Genomic DNA, 19,732 nt, shown 5'->3' with positions numbered 1-19,732 from the left:
GTGACAAAACAACTGAGAACAAACCCACCAAGCTCAGTGAGCAAGCAGTCAATCTGATCCACAACCTGAGCTACAAATCTTCTCCAAAACCTCTGATTTGGCATCTGATTTAAAAAAAAACTGAGGTTTCTTCCAAGGCTTTAAATAATTAGCAGAAACAACTTAAATACCCGTAAGCTTTCTATGCTATTTTTGTCATCGAAACAAGCTGGTTTTCATAAGAAGTTTTGTCAAAATAAGTAGACAGTATAAGAAAAAGTTTATTTTTTTAAAATCACTTTTATTTTAGATACAGAAGAAATAATCCAGACATAACTATTGTCAATTACTTTTCAACATCTTTATAATCCACCCATTCCACTCTCAAATGAACGAGCATTGTTTTACAAATGTGAAACGCACCAACATGCAAACCACTCAAAAATATCTTTAAAATGAAGTTTCATTAATGGTACAGATTTCTGCACTGCACCTGCAATTAACAAATGGCACACATTACTGTTAAAGTTAAAACAGTTGGTTTGACATGATTGTTGTATTTTTACATTTTAATTTTAGACTTGAAAGCACTCCATTTTCTGATGACCTGAAGAAATTATGTAACTACTCAACCTTGCATTAATTTTATATGGTTTAATAAATCTGCATGATATTAATTAACTACAACAGAATTAGGCAGAAAAGTATAGGAAATGACGCTATGCCTAAAGCAGCCTGAAGAAATAAAATTTAAGGCTTCAGTTTGAAATTTACTTTGTAGATTTTTACATACAACGTAAATGTAGTAGGAAAGATATATTAACATACTCATGAAACAGCCATACATTGCAAATTCTGGGTACCCTACTACTTCAGTACTGTACAATTGAACAGTTTTTTAAAAAATTAACTACTGGCACAAAGTAGGAATTGTGATACTTTACACTAGAGCATGCTTTAATAATCATACTGGTGTATTAAATGCTATCTATAGATATTTACACTTGTAATCTTCTCAATAATCCATATGTCCATGTGTATGCAAGAAGGTAGAGCACATTTTTAATATAGCCAAAACAGTGCAAGGGACTCCAGTAGTCCAAGTAGAACCAATATTCCCTTCTCAGTTTCCTAGTGTGTGTGTAGTGCAACACTTTTTTTAAAAAAAGAAACTGTTGTTATCATTGGACTTGGTGTTCTCTCCGTTGGGTAGTAACACAAAGATGAAAGCTGAAGTACAATGTTAAATTTAATACATCTCAATCCATGGTGGTGCGCTGGCATTTCAGGATGGCCATAAACTAGAACTTCCCTGAAAACAGCAGCCAGTTGGTCCATCGCAATATGAAATTCAATCATTTTGTGTGTATTGAACATTAAATCTGGCTTCAAAACTCCCTTTATGACAGAGGGTGAATTTAACGTTGTGGAATGCTCAATTAAATAAAAAAGATTGTCAAAAGTCTGGTTGACATTTTCCCACTAACACTATTTATTTTTTTGAATTCATACACAATAGCACTTCATTTTCAAAATAAATTCATCATTCTCGATTACTTCACTCTTTGAAAACAAGTTAACAGATTATATGATAGACCCACCCCACCCCCCAAACAAAACCTTCCCCATCTCAAAACAAAGAAAAAGAGCAGAACTGGGAAACATTTCACATCCTTCACCATGAGCTCAGCTGTGATAGAATTTTTAAAATATTCAGCTTTAAAATAAATAGTCTATATTTTACTCATGGTGTCAGCGAATATTCTGATATTTCATCAATAGAAAACTCTGGGCTCCTCATTTGTAGGTAAACAGAACAAGTTCCTGTTCATTGCGTCTGGTAACCGGCCATCCCAAAGCCAGCCTGGTTAGGTATAACAGCTGTACCCTGTCCCTGTGCTGGCTGAGCACTAAATCCACCTACCCAGGCAGGTGCAGATTGAGGCTGACTGCAAAGAAAACAAAATCATAATAAATTTAATTATAAAACTTCTTGACGATTACAGCACACGAATTGGACATGAACTACATTACAATAGCTTAATTTCCCAATAATAACAAAATATCATTAAATACTACAGATAAAATAGCTCAAGGTTGGGTCTTGGGGAGAAGGCACAATTACAAAACTGTTTTTGTTCACAGGTTGAATTATAGGAAAACAACTTTTCATGGGGAAATTGGGTCTGCAAGTGTTGACCTCAATTGCAAGCTCTAATTCTTTAATACAGTTGATGGATATAGCTTTGCTCACTGAGCTGGAAGGTTCACTTTCAGACATTTTATCGCGATACTAGGTAACACCTTCAGTGGGCCTCCGGATGAACCGCTGCTAATGATTTCTGCTTTCTATTTATATGTTTGGGTTGGTGATATCATTTCTTGTTTTTTTTTCTCTTCAGAAGTGGTGAATGGGGTCCAAGTCAATGTGTTTGTTGATGGCATTCCAACCGGAACTTTATGCTTCTAGGAATTCTCATGCATGTCTCTGTTTGGCTTGTCCTAGGATGTATGTGTTGTCCCAGTCAAGTAGAGTCCTTCCTCATCCATATGTAAGGAAACTAATGAGTGGGTCATGTCTTTGTGTGGCGTGTTGATGTTCATGTATCCTGGTGGTTAGTTTTCTGCCTGTTTGTCCAATGTAGTGTTTCTTTGGACAAACAGGCAGAAAACTAGCCACCAGGATACATGAACATCAACTAGCCACAAAAAGACATGACCCACTCTCACTAGTATCCTTACATACGGATAAGGGCGGGCACCACTGCGACTGGGACAAGACATCCATCCAAAGAAAAGCCTAACAGAGACACGCACAAGAATTCCTAGAAGTATGGCATCCCAACTGGAACTCTATCAACAAACACTTGACTTGGACCCCATTTACCACCCGAGAAAAATAACAGGAAATGACATCACCAACCCAAAGGAACCCAAACATATGAACAGAGAGCAGGAATCATCAGCAACGCTTCGCCCGGAGGCTCACTGAAGATGTTACTCAGTATGATGACAAAACATCTGAAAATGAACCTACATCCAGAACCTCAACCCGAGCTACAAATCTTCTCAAAACTCACTACAGTTAATTACTTACTCTACTCCAAATCCTTGCTGATTCCATGCTTGGCCATACATGCCATAAGGAGGCACCTGCCAACCATTGGCCACATACTGACCATATTGTTGAGTATTGCCATACCACTGACCCCACTGACCCCAGGGCTGAGTAAATTCCATCTGAATAAAAGAAGAGGTGATGAAATTACTACAATTTAGCTGTTCATAATACTCTGGAGTGAAATCAAAGGTCTGATATGCTGTTGTAAGCACAGGTTATTTAGTAACCAACTCACCTGCTGATACTTGTTGGTAGAATCAGTAGTTTCTTTGCCCCAGTAGCATTTAACTATATGGCCCTCAATGGTGGTTCCATTCACCGATACTATAGCATGAGCAGCACTATCATGTGTTGCAAACCTGCAAAAATAACGTAAGCTAACTCAAGCTTGTGTAACTCATCAACATTCATCCAAAATGTAAGTCATCACCCTAAAGATCCATGTTTTGCACACTTCAACATCAAAAAAACATGAACACCCCCATTGTACTCCACAAATATTGTAAGGTTTTCTTTTGAGAAAGTACTGGCTTGTGGAGTAACAATATGCCAATATTTAGGCAACTCATTGTTGTTCACCTGTAAATCCAGACAGTGCCTGGAATGACACCAGGTTGATTAACGGCCACAACTATTGGTGCCTACTACTGACTGTCAGAGTCATAACGATGCACAGTATGGAAACAGACCCTTCAGTCCAACCCGTCCACGTGGACCAGGTATCCCATCCCAATCTAGTCCCACCTGCCAGCACCCGGCCCATATCCTTCCAAACCCTTCCTATGCATATACCCATCCAAATGCCTCTTAAATGCTGTAATTGTACCAGCCTCCACCACTTCCTGTGGCAGCTCATTCCATACACGTACCACACTCTACGTGAAAACATTGTCCCTTAGGTCTCTTTTATATTTTCCCCCTCTCACCCTAAATCTATGCCCTCTACTTCTGGATTCCCCGGTCCCAGGGAAAAGACTTTTTCTATTTATCCTATCCATGCCCCTCGTTATATTGTCAAACTTGAAAGGGTTCAGAAAAGATTTACAAGGATGTTGCCAGGGTTGGACTGCAGCTCATGAAAACCAGCAAAGCTACTGATCCACCTTGAATATTAAGAATTGGTTATCACTAAGTAGAAATATTTAATGTTGAATAATTAGTGCTACAGTCAGACTTACCTAACAAATGAGTACCCCTTTTCTGGGAAAACTCTGATTTCCATAATTTGTCCAAATGGTGAGAAAGTCTGACGCATAAGCTGTTCTGGAAGAGTTTAAGAATCATAAAATGTATAAGAGTGTTAGTCCTAGAATATCCAAATATCATGTTGATAAACATTGATACTTTATACATTAACATGAATTTGACCATACCTGTCAAGCCTGATGCAATACCTCCACAGTAGACAGTACAATTTGTAGTACTAGACTGATTTACTACTTCTTCAAATTTTAGATGTTTAGAACTACCTGCAAAGTAAAAAGGAAAAAAAGAAACAGGTCTCCTCAACCTTCACCATTAGCATTGGTGATGCAATACAAATGAAAGTGCGTGCACAGCCCAATATGGCAGCAGGATCATTTTAAATTCACTAAATAAAATAAAGCTGGAATAAAACATTTAGTAGCAAACTACCAGTTTATTGTAAAAACTCATGCATTTTACCAAGGTTTTTGAGGGAAGGAAATTTGCCTCCCTTATCCAGTATGGTCATGTGCATTCAAGGTCAACAACATAGATGGATTTTAACTAGCTTCCAAAATATTATCACAAACCATTCAAAAAGCCTAAGAATAAAATCAGATTGATGACCCTGACCAACTTAAATTACCATGTTTATTCTTCAAAGTTCCCCCCATTATTATCTGCAATATTGAGACTTATCAGCTTGAAGAACAAGCACAGCAGGTGCATGGGAACATTCTCAAAATCCCTTCCAAGTCACACTACTGATTTAAATGTTAGAGATATCAAAATGCTGGAACTCTCACACTGCTGTTGATGCAACTGTACCACATGCATTGTAGCAGTTCAAGGTGACAGCTTGACACTCATTACCTCAAGGACAATGAATACCAAAGTTCACATCCCAGTTATGATTTAATTAAAAGAAAATTATGTATTCAAACAAATTTATACATAAACTGCCATATTGAATTGGAAGATGGGAAAATAAATTGCTATTCTCATTGCATGCAGGCTATAAGTAGTGCAAAAACAGCCCATTGCCCTATTTTGATATTGTGTTATTCATAGATATAGTGTGGCCTATGACTGATGCTGTGCCTTTCAAAAAGAGATGCAGGAGTGCAATGAGCATAAAGACAACTTTATGGTCAGCAAGTTGAGTTTGGACAGAAAATTAAAAGAAAATTGATGAGAATGGCATCAGAAAAATTATAAAGCAGAAGTGAACCCGAATAGCTCAAGTTGGCGTTTATTGGTACATGAGCAAAAGTCCCAATCCCACATTTCTACTTCTACAACTTAAATATTTAATATTTTGGAGACATGACAATCCTTTAAACTTGAGTCTCATCGCCTTTGTTTGAAAAAACCTGTTCTGCCTAAATTCTTTTACATTTAACCTTCAATTCATGCTGCCTTCCATTCAAAAGCCACTATCCACTCCATGCATTTTTAACAAAATCAGCTATGAATCCTAATATATGAAACTTCATTTTACACCCCACTTTTGTTTCCTAACAACACGCAGTACCCTCGTTAATTAATGCTGCCAGCCCTTTACTACATCAACATCCTTCGTGTGAAGTGTGTGTTGAAATTTCCAATAGTAGTCTATCTGCAAGTCTTCCAGGTTCATCCTTACTTCCATCCTGTCCACAGTGTCCTTAAAAACTAAATATTCCAATAGCTTTCAAAACAGAAAGACAAAGTGCTGCTCCTCACAGCAAGCAGTTTTAATCCTTAGCAAATCACACCCTCAATTCAGCTGCTTTTCCAGTTTTCCCATAAAACTATCTTCTCAGAATCCCACATGACAGCATCAATTTATTCTCCATTGCATTGATGTGCTACCAGCATTCAAATTATATACCAACTCCAATTTTAAGTCGTCATGTTTGGATATCATTTCTTCTGGCCTATACGAAATCATCAATATGCACAAGAACAGAAATATCTTCTGAACTGAATCCTTGTAAGTTGGTTTATGTGGGCAGAACTATTAAAATATTGTCCATAACCTTCTAGTTTATAAAATCCAATTTTGTACTTCATCCTTCAATATATTCTACATTTACCCCACAAACCATCGCCATTAAAAGACTAACATTCAACTTGTCAAGGACAATCTTTGTTGCTACAATGTGCGTTGGTTGTTCCTATTTATCTTCTCATCAGAAAGAAAAAAACTAATTTCACTTCAAAATTCTTCTTACCATTAAATTGCCTATAATGATGTGGTTTGACGTCTTAGAAAACGAGCACTGAAATGGCCACTCTACAATTCTCCTGCATATTCACTCTACAGAACTCAAACTTAATTTCTAGGTCCTGGTACTTCATAAGGAATGTGGTGCACTCCCAGAAGTCAAGACTATTTTGCAAGGAAGTTCTTCTAATGATCAATAAACCCTTTAACATTGATCAAATTCGCAAAAAGATTAAATGGTTGTGAATTTATTACAAAATAATTTTTAAAAAAATATAGGGATAACCAAGTCAGCAAAGTTCACACTCCAGTTATAAATAGCTGGTTGACATTTTTACCTCAAGGTGAACAAATTCTCATCAATTCAATGAAAAATGTAGATAGTTTAATGCCATGGATATATCAAAAACATTTAGTAACAAAAATGTTGATTTGAGACTTACTTTCTGGTGCACTCTTCGGAGCTGGTGGTTTGCGAGTTGCCCAGTTTGTCCGAATTTGCCGGCCTCCCAGCCACTGACCACTCATATGCACAATTGCATTTTCTGCATCCTATGGACACAGGTAAACAAGTGGTATAAATTCTGCTTTTCACAATAATTATCCAACTCTGGGTTCACAAAGTTTACCAATAATGAAAATTCAACTACAAATTTAATTGTGTAGACAGAGTTACATTCAAACCTTGCACTGCACAGATAAACATTGATAAAGGAGACAAAAATGCAGTATACTTTCTCAGTTGTATGCTACTCAACTATTCCAATTCTACTGCAATGGAACAGTTCATGTATCAATGTTTATAAATTTTGCAACTGATGCCCACAAAAGGAAAAACATCGGTAAAAAAATTGGTTGTGAAATACATTTACTGACAAGATTTTTTTTCTTAAATCTACAGGTCAAAACAAACCGTCACCACAAGAAGCATCAATTCCTCAAAATTAGTTATTTGCTTTTTTACTGCCAAAAGACATCAATCAATCTCAGTAAATGTTAACTAATATTTAATCAGGATTTGAGAGAAAGCAAGTATGTTGAGGAAGATTACAGACATAACCTACTCAACAACAGAGTCTTGAGGGTCAACCGGTTCCCTTATTTTACACACAAGACACTTAAGACAACAGATTCTAGACGACGTGGAGACATTTACTCCGAAAAACGATAAGTAAGTAATTGAGAGGGGTGACAACCATGTCAGAAATTTGTGAATACAGAATTTTTGCAATTATCTGGAAGCCCACTTAGAAGTTTATTTAACAGTAAAATGTTAAGTTTTTCGGAGTTCAAATCAAAGTAATCTGTACTGATAATGAAATTTCACAGAAATGCAAGTTGTCACAGAGAATAGATCAAATTTTCACTGTTTCTAAAATATCCTCTATTACTCTTAGCCCAAGAGTCAAAAAGTTATTTTCCATCTGAAATTGTAGTTGTGGTGTACAGTGAAGTGATATTACCAAGTTGAAGCTAGATTAAAATTCCATTGCTCTTAACTAGTTCTGGGCAATTAGGATGCGTCAACAACACGAGTATGTCAAAGTTGATCTGTAAGCTGCCATAAATTGCACAATAATCCTTAAAATTAGCATGCCTGGAATCTTTTCTCCATTGCATTCCCCCAACCTACCTATTGATCCAATCTTCCCTCAGATGATATCTAGTTCAGCGACACAGCTGTAAACAAGAATCTGATCATTTTGCACATTTATCAGTAATTCTGTTGTAAATAAACTCAAAATTGCAGTCGGCAAAACTAAATAAGCCAATGAGAGCTCAATTCAAACAGGTGCATTTCATGCAGTCTTACTTCATTAAATATAAATTACCATACATTAATGAACATGCATAAAATTCAATGTTATTGCTGATACTTTTCATTGCATTAAGAGTTCTGTATCATTTGAGACAAAACTGCGATACTGTCCTTCATCTATTACTCCTTAAAGAGAATGCAATTCTTCCAAAGTTGTAAAACTGGTATAGATTTAAATTATAAATTAACTTTAGCAAATAAATTCAGCACAAATATTACTGATTTCAAACATGTTCTATACCTCAAATATATTAGCTCAAAAAGGTAAACTAGTCAAGCACAGGATATTACATTTACCTACAGCTTCCTTTAACTTATTTCTACAAGGAGATAAGCCAACGAAAGCACTTTTTTGTTCAAACTAAAATAATTTAATGCAGTTAACATCCAAGTGAAATGCTTAAAGAAATAGAAGAGGTGGAGTTATAATGGAATTATGGGCCCATCGAGTCTGTTCCACTATTCGATGAGTTCATGGCTGGTCTGATCTTCAACTGTATTTTTCTGCCCCTTTCCCACATCCCACAATTAACTTACTGATTACTAATCTGTCCATTTCATCCTTGAATACTCAACAACCCAGACTTGATAGCTTTCCGTGGTAAAAAAATTCCACAAATTCACCACCCTCAGAAGAAATTCCTTATCTTAAATGACCCTTTACTGAGATTATGCCCTTTGGTCATAAACTCTCCTACAGGGGAGATAACTTTCCATATTTAACTTGTCAACCCCCCTAAGAACATAACAGGTTTTGATATGGCTTCCTCTCATTTTTTAGAACTCCAATGAGCATGTGTCTAATCTATTCAAGTTCTCCTAAGAAAATCCCTCCATATCCAGAATCAACCTACTGAACTTCTCTGGACTGCCTCCAATATCTGTAATCTTTCCTCAGTTAAGTGAAACAAAATCACCTCAATATTCTCTGCACAGTCTGACTACTGCATTATACAGTTGTAGCAAGACCTATTTTTATAATTCATTCCCTTTTGGAAGAAAAGCCTCATTTGCCTCTCATCATACCTACTCAACTTTAGTTCTGAGATTCATGCACAAAGACCCCCAAAATCCCTGTGCTCCTGCTTTCTACAGTTCTCCTCATTAAATGATATTCAACCCTTCCTGCCAAAGAGCATGACCTAACATTTTCCCAGCTTATAGACCATCTGCCAAGTTTTTGCCCTCACTTAACTGGTCTACACACTTCTGTAGACTCACTGCACCATCCTCATTACTATCGTTCCACCTATTTTTTGTGTAATTCACAAACATGGCAATAGTATATTCATTCAAGTAATTAATGTATGACAATATTGCTGGTTCCAACTCTGAAATAACACCATTAGTTGCAGGTCGCCATCCTCAACAGGGCGTCCTTTATCCCAGCTCTACCTTCTACGAGTTAGCCAATTCATTCAAACATACTACCACAGCAGCATGGGCCCTTATCGTATTAAGTCTTACGCGCAGTACCTTATCAAACACCTTTTGCAAATCCAAAAGTATATGTCTGCAATGCTTACTCTTTATCTATCCTGCTTGTCACCTGTTCAAAGAATCTAATAATATAATCAGAGTCAAGCTTGATAAAGTTATGAGTTTCTAAATAATCCAATGCATCCTTTATAATTGACTAGTTTGCTATCAATGACAGGTATAATGTGATAACTATATAGTTTGAATTTAAAATAGTATAAAAATACTGTTGCTGAAAGAACAATGCCTTTAGTATTTGAGCCACTGAGTACAAGAGCAAGGAAGTTATGATGGAGCTGTTCGAGATGTTAGTTGGGCTATATCCGTAGTAGTGCGCGCAGTTCTGGTCACCAAAATATAGGTGATCAAACTAAAGGAGACTCATCAGGTAAAACATTTCAGCCCAGGGAGCATCCTATGAAAAGAAACTACATAGGCTGGGATAGTTTTCCCTAAAAGCAGAAAAGGTTGAGATACAAAGTTATGATTATGATTGACACAGATAGGACAAATGGGAAGAAACACTTCCCCTTAGTAGAGTGGTTATTTAAAAAGGTAAGGGGCAGGAGGTTTAGAAAGGATATTAAATTGAAGAGCATTCAGAAAAGACTTTCAGGAATGTTGCCGGGACTGGAGGGCTTGAAGTATTATGAGAGACTGGATAGGCAGAGACATTTTTCACTAGAGTGTAGGATATTGAGAACCTTAGAGGTTTATGAAATAATGAGGATCATAAATAAAGGTGAATAGCAATGGTCTTTTCCCTAGGCTGGGGGAGTTCAAAACTAGGGAGCATATTTATAAAGGTGAGAGGAGAAAGGGATTTGAGGGGCACCTTTTGAGCGCAGAGTGTGATTTATATGTGGAATAAACTGCCAGAGAAGTGGTAGATGCAGGTACGGTTACAACTTTTAAAACACATTTAAGACAGGTGCATGAATAGGAAAGGTTTAGAGGGATATGGGCCAAATGTAGGCAAATAGGACTAGTTTAGTCTGGGAAACTTGGTCAACATGGACAAGTTGGATCGACGGGTCTGGTTCCATTCTGTATGACTCTATTCTTATGAAAAGAAAAAATAATTTTCCACCCAAAATGGTGGGTGCTTGGGATTCCCTGCCTGAAAAAGGGTAGTAGAAGCAGGAGCCATTGTAACATTAATAAAATAATTAGAAAAACACATGAAATGCCAGGAGTAGACAAAGCTATGGGCTAAGTGCTGGAAAATGGAACTAGAATAAATAAATGTTTGATTATCACATGGACATAATGGGCTGAAGGGCATCTTTCCAAGCTATATAGCTCTGACTGCATGAGGCATGTCACCAAAGCTCTTTGTCTTGCACCCATGAGAATACATGCAAGAACACCAAACATTAGAGAGACAACAATTGCTTGAGAAAAAGGGCACTGACTGATTGGTCAGGACAGTTCTGTGGGGAATACACTTTGGAACAGCTGCTTCCGAAGCTTTTGTTTACAACTCTCAGAAACCAGTCAGCTCAGCTCTATCTGCAAACAGAAAATAGATGCCAAATTACTGCGCCTGTTCATCTCAACAAAAACTTGCTGCACAACTGGCACCTGGTGCATTTCACATGACAATGCCAGAACCAGAGTCAACTGGTCTTTTGCATTCTCATCAAAACTTTGGGTTACCCAATTCCTGGTCCATCCTCCACGGCAACCACTCATCCAAACTGACTCCATTTCCAGTCAATCAGAACCCAGTTATCCAAAAACTATGAATTTTTTGATGTCGATTCTTACATCATCCTCAAATGCAGGATGAAAACTGCCACCGGTATTCCTATTTTTCAGGAAAACTTAAATTATGTAACATCAACGAAATACTGAAATTTTCATTTTAATGGATAAACTGTTGAGTAACTGCATTATATTTTGGAAAACCTCACCAGTTTACTGTAGAAAGATACAAATCCATAGCCTTTAGATTTCCCTGTTGCCAAGTCTTTTACAACACGAGCATCCCTGTGTAAACAGATAGAAATGAATAAGTAAAAATATAACATACTCCTGAATAAAATAAAAAAGGAACCACACACACTGTATTGTCAGCACAAGTCAACTTTCAAAAAAAAAGGGATTTTTATAATCCCACCATAATAACTAATTCTTCTATCCTTTGTTACAACTTAACCTTTAGTGTAGTAGTAAATAGCAAACATGCAAACTGTAGTATCCTGAACTCTGTTTCACTAATTATACTGAATTGGAAACCAAGAACTCTTCAACAGATTTTTTTAAAAAAACACTAACCCTCACTAGTTCTAAACTGAGAAATAGTCTGAAATACAAAATACAATTCCAATTCCAATTTTCCTTAACCATGCATTTTCTATATAGAGCCTTTAATAATGTGTGTTCTACCTAGCCACACAAATATTTGAAATATAAAAATTCAGAAAAGAGAAAAAAAATAGGAATTAAAAAAGGCATACATCGCCTGTTAACTGAATTCTTTATTTTTCTTGGTATGGTCAATTCTCTACCCTCTTTTTGGACTGTGGGCAGCTGTAAATTTTGAAAAATTGAGACTTTCAGAAATTTAGAAAATGAATATGAAACTAAAACAATACTAAGCACACCAGTACGAACAACAATTACATAGGATTTGTAAGCACGTCAATAGGATTGGGAATACGAAATTCGCACTATATAGAGCACATTAAAATGTTAACAATCAAGTCTAATAAATTTATTAAAAAAGAGAATAAATAGAAATGAGAAAAAACTACAACTGAGTTAATGAACTTCCAGTGTGCACAGTTCCTTGCAGTTAGCCATGGGGATCCTGTCCATTCTTAACAGCAATTCTGTAAAATAACCAGAATGCTATTACTTTTAATTATGACTCAAACTACAAAAAGCTGCACATTTCGCCATTATTTTCTGTAGCCTCTGTACAAGCAGTCTTACAAGTGCTCTTCTGTTGAAATTTACACTAATTTACTATTTAGATGAGAAGTACGAAAGCAGAAATACATACCAGACCAGTCATTACAACACAGGTAGTTGAAAGTATATAAAATGTTAAATCAACGTGTAGGTTTAAGTGCAAATAAGCGAGAGAATTTAAAAGAAAGGTGTTAATGTATGTATTCAAATCCATTTTACAGTGCAGCATGAACTGAACCTTGCAATTTTAACAGAGGTGTCAAGAAACAGCAAGCACTAATATGGACAATGACCCTAACATGTACTTTGAACACCAAATAATTCTAACGTCTGCCAGCAACACCTACTGGTAGAAGACTGATACTGCACATTAATCTATTCTGTCCAGATGCATGTAAACATTTGTCAATTTATACATTGGTCCGTAAATTGATGACAAAATGATGAATTCACAGAGCATATCATCGTAAGCACATTTACAAAGAGCAAATCTGTGTGAAAGTTATAAATCATTAGTTGTGATTCGCTACAAACTGTTGGGCCAATCTGCATGCTCCATTAGACTCTCAAAAATAGGATTTCACCATTAACCCCACCATGCACAAGAAATTGCTGGATTGCATCATAAACGTGAATTGCTTACACCACACAATTAGGGCTACTATTTTAACACAATGGAGTAATTACTGATCTTAATATCCCACTCTCCTTCACTGAGGCACAGAGAGTGAACAGCTGAAATTCAAGTCTCACATTCACAGGTCCTTCATGTGTTTAAATTTTAGAAAAACTTTCCTATCGCCTTTATCCTCCCAACCAACCAAAATATATTTGAGTATTTGACTTAATTACCTCCTTTTGTGCCGTTTCCTTCTGCATCCTTAATTTCACTGGTTAAGGAGATGGATTATTGAACCTGCCATTCACGGAGGTCTCAGATACCTCATTATTAGCTTTCATTTCCAGCAATTTACAATGCAAAAATATGGTTTGAAGGGTGATAACAGTAAACAAACCCATAGCATGTACCACAGAAGCCTCACTCTAGCTATTTTGGGTCATTATTACAGTTTGAGAGAAACATTCCAGCTAAAGGATAAATTACTTGAGAATTCACTTCAATAAGTTATATACATGCAGACTGCCCCAGTATAACTAAGCTATTATGTCACGATGTGGAAAACAATTGTGTGAGGTAATTTAAATTCAGGTAAAGAATCCATAAAGATATTTCTTGAAAAAGAAAGGATTTGCAAACAATAGTGATTTCACCACCTAAATAACAATTATCATGGTACACAGGCTTGAGTCAAGTTTCGCTACAGAACCAAATTTTTATTGCTAGGTAATCTGCTTCAATTGCAACATTGGTGAACATTTGTAGCTCAGGTTATAAGTTTGCTCGCTGGGCTGATAAGTTTGTTCACAGACATTTCATCCTCAAATGAGCCTCTGTTGAAGTGGTGGTGTACTGCACTGCTTTCAATTTGTGACTTGGTCTGATGTGGGGATGATATCACTTATGATTCTTTTTCTGAGAGGTTGGTAAATGGGGTCCAAATTGGTGTGTTTATGATGGAGTTCTGGACCAAATACCAGGCCTTGAGGAATTCCCATGTGTGTCTTTTTTTAGCCTGTCCCAGGATGGATGTATTGTCCCAGTTGAACTGGTGTCCCTCAGTGTCTAAGGATAGTGACAGTTGGTCATGTCTTTTGGTGGCTAGTTGGTGCTCTTGTACCCTGGTGGCTAATTTCCTACCAGTCTGTCCAATGCAGTGTGTTGTAATCCTTGCAGGGTATTTTGTACATGACGTCTGTTCTGCTGTTGTTGGTACAGGGCCCTTTAGATTCCCAAGGAGTTGTTTCAATGTGTTGATAGCCCACAAATCTATCATGATGCCATGGGGACAGAGTAGTCTGGTCATCATCTCCAAGATGTCTTTAATGTATGGGATTGTGGCTAGAGTCTCTGGGTGCGTTGCATCTTGTTTACGTCTGTTGTGTAAGAATCGGCAGACTGTGCATATTGGGTACACGTTGTTATTGAATACATAGTATAGGTGTTTTTCTTTGGCATCTTGTAGTTCCTGGATGCTGCAGTGTGCCATGGCTCTTAAAATGTCCTGATGCAGCTCAGTATGTGGGTGCTGAGATGATAGCTCCTGTAGTTAAGTATCTGGTCTGTGTTGGCACTGGTCTGCAGCCTCCATTGCTTTCGTTCTACTGTGACATCTGCGAAGAGGAGTTGGTTGTTGTTGCTCTCCTCCTTTTGGGTGAACTTTATACCAGTAAGGACGTTGATGTATTTGTGGGCTTCTCCTAATTTATTCTGTTTCATGATGACAAAAGGTGTCATCCACAGAGTGGATCCAAAGCTTGGGCTGGATCGTGGGGAGGGACTGTTCATTCCAATCTTTGCATAACTGCTTCTGCCAAGAATCCTGAGATTGGTGATCCCATGGGTGTCCTTTTGATTTGTTTGCAGGTCTTGTGGTTGAAGGTGAAAGGGGTTGAGGGGCACAGGTCTACTAGTTTGAGGATGCTGCCCTTGCTGATGGAGTTGGCGGTGTCAGCTGTCGTCTAGTAGTTCGGCCAGGGTGATAATTATTGATGTGAATAGGGCCCTCACATTAAAGGAGACCACGTCCTTGCCATCCTCTACCTTGGTGTCTTTGATAACGTTCAGGAATATCTGGGTGGAGTGACGGAGTGACTAGAGTCTTCTACTAGGTATTTCAGTTTGCATCGAGGTTCCTTTTCTCATACGTATGTCAGAGTGCCGGGAAGTAAGACTATGGCTCGGGTGGGGGGGGGGGGGGGGGGGGCTTGGTTTGTGTACCTTTGGTTATCCATTGAAATGTGATTTGCTGGATCCTTCAGGTTTCATTCTTTGGAAATCTGTATTATTAATTTCATCTGTCTTGGGGTTTCTTCAGTGTTGCTGTAAAATGGTTTTCTTGCTGTGGAGTTGGGTCCATCGCCACCTATGGTAGGTGTCAGTATCTGCAAGTAGTGTGCTGGCTTTTGAGGTATTGTGTCTTGTTCAGGATGACAGTCATGCGCCCTTTGTCTGCTGGCAATATTACAATATTTATCTTTTCTGAGTACTTCCAGGGCTTTCCTGTCCAATGTTTCTTTCTGCTTAATGTTGGTGCTACTGTCTGTCAGATGGCCTGCTGCGTTTCTTCCATAAGTCCGTTGTCTTTCAGTATGGATTCCAGTGCTGTTAGGAAATCCTTTTTTGTCCGCGTTCCTGTGGTTGAAGTTCACCCCTTGTACTAGGACAGCCTTTTCTGTGCAAGAGTGATCGGTCCAACAGGTTCTTTATCCAAGCTTTTGAACTGTCCGTGTTATTGCAGTGTGTGAAATTGTCCAATTTTTCTCGTAGGGCTCGTCTTTTCTTTGTCTCGGTCCGCTATTGTTTAGTGATGATGATTCATTCTAGCGTACTTATCCACTCGTGGTCAGTCACGTTGGTGTACAGAGCTTTTTGGTGCAAAATTTCCCAATCGTATGTGTGTCGTTGGTTGTGGGCCCTGTGCCAACAGCCAGCACAACAAATGTCATATACAAAATACCCTACAAGAACTGCAACAAAAACATCAGATAGACAGGCAGGAAACTAGCCACCAGGATACACGAGCACCAACTAGCACTAGTATCCTTACACACAGATGAGGGACACCAGTTCGACTGGACAATACATCCATCCTGGGACCGGCTAAACAAAGACACGCATAGGAGTTCCTAGAGGCCTGGCATTCAAATTGGAACTCCATTAGCAGACATCAATTTGGACCCCATTTACGAACCTCTCAGAACTGGAAGTGATATCGCCCACTACAACAGATCAAGACACGCAAATAGAAAGTTGGACAGTACACCAGTGCTTCAGAGGCTCACTGATGTTACCTAGCATGGTGTCAAAATGAGAAGAAACCTCCCAGCTCAGTGAGCAAACGTAACCTGGTCTGCTTCAACAGAAGCTGCCATCATGTAAGCTCAAAAAAAAATCACTAAAACTACTGAGAGCTTTGTTTGATTAGAGCACTTTTTTATGCATGCACCTGGTTGTGGATTACATTTTACAGGTTAAATTTCATTCTTAGCCAGAACACTCCATCCAAGCCCAACCAGTTAAATGTAATGCCCTGCAATTCCTCACACCACTAATGCATCTGTTCAAATCCATCTACAAAATCCAGAGCATGAAATACAACCATATTCTATTCCACCAATAACTGTACACATTTTAAAATAATGCCTAAAATGAAATGTTATCTTCATAAGTCAATATATTCTCAAGTTGAAAACAGATTCAAATTTAAGTGTTAGTCAACAGACGATCTAGCCAAAACAGTCCTCAAATTCCCTGGATCTTCACACTTCAAATGGTCAACAAAATTCTGTACACTTGACCTATCATGAGATCGCTTTCCCTGCAGTCATTATTTAGGCACCTGCTTGCTAACCACCTGCCAGCAATCTGATCTCTTTACAGAGGAATACATAATATTCAAGGACAATATTGCATGACAGGGTAAAAAGCAATAATCAGTTAAGGCAGAGTAGGTAAAGAATATATCTGAAAATAAAATAAGACAGGATATAAAGTAACAACAATCCACTTGAAATGACATTTCAGTGAACAAAGAATCAAAGAATTTGAGCAGCTACAAAGCTTGCAAACAAAATTAATTCTTATTTGTTGGCAATCCACTTGGTCCTATCTTGAGCTGCTTCATCATTATGCACTAAGTGATATTATATATGGGGCTGGTTATAGGCTCTCGGATGAGCTGTTCATGGTGCCATTGACAAACAAAGCTCAGGTTGTGTGTATATGCAATGAAAATGTCATCAAAACTATGTTCAGCAACATCCAGTCATTGAAATAGTCATAAGAACAACCAGCACAATCATTGCATGTGAACAGTGATTACAGTAGAGATGTTCTTGAACTTCAAATTCTAAAGTTTAAAAATAATCTGCAAAACAACTTCGCAATTATATAACAATTCCAGCTCAATACCTGCAAAAACCACATCAATATACAGATGGAATACAGATCTCTGAAAATAAGAACCAGAGGTACAATTGCAAACTAGTTCAAAAACTAATACACAAACATTTTATACCAGCCCATTTCTTACACACATTTTACACTTGATAAGAGGGTAATCTTGATATAATTTAAATTAAATCAGTGTTCATGCACCCACAGCTAATTCTTAAAAATTTACATGAGGAGATCAAATCCATATGCAAACCACTTCTAGTACTGACTTTTTTTGATTAGATTCAACAAAATTCCTAAACCGACAAAACTTGGGCAAACTGCAAAATTCAAGATCAGCACTTTTGAAAGAAAGATACCAAAATGACAAGTGCTGATACTAAGTAATTTACTTAAATATTAAACAAGACTAAACAACATTATCTGTGTATACTGATTTATAGTGCAAAAACTACTTCAAAACCTTGGCATTACATTACTGAAATATCTTCCATCATTTAGAGAATAGCATGGAATTAAATATTTTACATCAAGGGTACAGTGAACACAGTTGTGGCCTAGTTCCGACATCCATTTAGCACAGATTTCTCATCTTTCCAGTAATTTAACTGCTAGCATCTTCCAGTACAAATACAAAAACAGAACACAAACAGGCATTTTCTTCTGAGGAGAGTTTTGAATAAAATAATCTAGCTCAAAACAAAACTTTTATATCAATGGGCATCACATTCGTGAAATAACCCTGAGGACCACTGAATCCAGGATAGAAACATGCATTATTACTTTCTTTTCAGATACTACTGGAAAGAATTATAGCAAAGAAAAGCCAACAGATAAATTACTGATATAGGTGTTACACAATGCAAGAAACTGCAAAATAGGCCATTGTGAACATGATGCAAACTTAAATACAATTAATCTTCAATGAATTAGCATTAAAGTTGTTTGGGAAAATATCAAGGTCAAGAACTGCTACAGGCCGTATCCCATTTTAAATAAGTTAATTTAAAAAGAACTATTAATTCTTCCAAATCTTAAGAAATTAAATAGAAAATTTAGCCACGTTAAAACATGGGAAAGGTTGTGAGCAACACAATGAGCAGGAACAAGAAACTGTGAAGACAAAGACAGCATGAATGAAAACGAACACAATCAAACAAGGAGAGTGTGAGCGTGAGAGAGAAAGCAAAAGGAAAGGAAGAGCAAGGAAGAAACAGCACGTGAACTATAAACAGCAAGCAATTGAGTGCAAGTGTGAAAATATGCAAACAACAGTAAATGCAGAAAAAGAGAAAACAAACTATAGCTGGGAGGGATAAAACAGTGTACAGCAGGAGGAATTGAAAGGGGGAGGTGGCAACTTTCCTTGGAATTTGCACGGCAAACTAGCAGATCCTTTGCAAGCTGCACACAATTAGAACAAAATTTATCTCAAGGGCCAGCAACATTCTTGTGATGTGCATGACAAAATAGATCCGGACTTCTTAAAGCAGACATTCCATTTTTGGGATTGGGTGTTCAAACAATGGATACACATTGTTCTGAGATTATGTGATAGTTCTGTTCCCATGCAATCCATGCATTCTAAGAAAATTACATAATAGCAGCACCATTTAAACCAATGGGACTGGAATCACGTTATAGCCAATACAGGTAAGAAAGGTTTGCGTTCTACAAATAATCGTCTATATTCTTCATGTTACAGCCAATTTGCATTGAAGATACGCATATATTATCAGAACCAACTGTACCATGAAGCTCTAATGATATGAACAGTTGCAACACTGCTTTAAATCCTTGCATTTCTTTGGAACTCCTGACATGCCATAAATGATGCAACCATAAGGCCTGGTTCCTGTAACAATGGTAGACATTCCAGCGCCTTCAAAAATCCATGAACCCTCCCTTAATTCTCTCCATCCAAACCCCTGCTGCCAGCCTGACCCTGCTCTTACAGGTCTGCACTAACATATTCCATGCTATCAGCTCTGGCTGAGAGGGCAG

The 19,732-nt window shown here is 37.6% G+C and overlaps 1 protein-coding gene across 2 annotated transcripts in view; it reads right to left on the bottom strand.

Annotated features, from left to right (window-relative positions):
- Positions 1 to 259: 259 nt before the first annotated feature.
- tial1 (TIA1 cytotoxic granule-associated RNA binding protein-like 1) overlaps positions 260 to 19,732 on the bottom strand; it is a 42,139-nt gene continuing 22,666 nt past the window's right edge. The window contains exons 1-8 of one of the 2 annotated variants that reach the window (XM_060842080.1): positions 12,255 to 12,327; positions 11,709 to 11,784; positions 6,938 to 7,046; positions 4,474 to 4,569; positions 4,279 to 4,363; positions 3,336 to 3,459; positions 3,077 to 3,219; positions 260 to 1,928 (exon numbers count right to left, since the gene is read on the bottom strand). In XM_060842080.1, coding sequence (XP_060698063.1) covers positions 1,808 to 1,928; positions 3,077 to 3,219; positions 3,336 to 3,459; positions 4,279 to 4,363; positions 4,474 to 4,569; positions 6,938 to 7,046; positions 11,709 to 11,784; positions 12,255 to 12,256 — 756 coding nt within the window. In that variant the 5' untranslated portion in view covers positions 12,257 to 12,327 and the 3' untranslated portion in view covers positions 260 to 1,807. Of the gene's footprint in view, positions 1,929 to 3,076; positions 3,220 to 3,335; positions 3,460 to 4,278; positions 4,364 to 4,473; positions 4,570 to 6,937; positions 7,047 to 11,708; positions 11,785 to 12,254; positions 12,328 to 19,732 lie in introns of those variants that run through there. The other variant, XM_060842079.1, reaches the window with a different exon arrangement.

The sequence above is a fragment of the Hemiscyllium ocellatum genome, chromosome 22 (genome assembly GCF_020745735.1).
Source record: "Hemiscyllium ocellatum isolate sHemOce1 chromosome 22, sHemOce1.pat.X.cur, whole genome shotgun sequence".
NCBI classification, from domain to species: domain Eukaryota; kingdom Metazoa; phylum Chordata; class Chondrichthyes; order Orectolobiformes; family Hemiscylliidae; genus Hemiscyllium; species Hemiscyllium ocellatum.
This window is presented reverse-complemented; position numbering and strand designations above follow the sequence as displayed.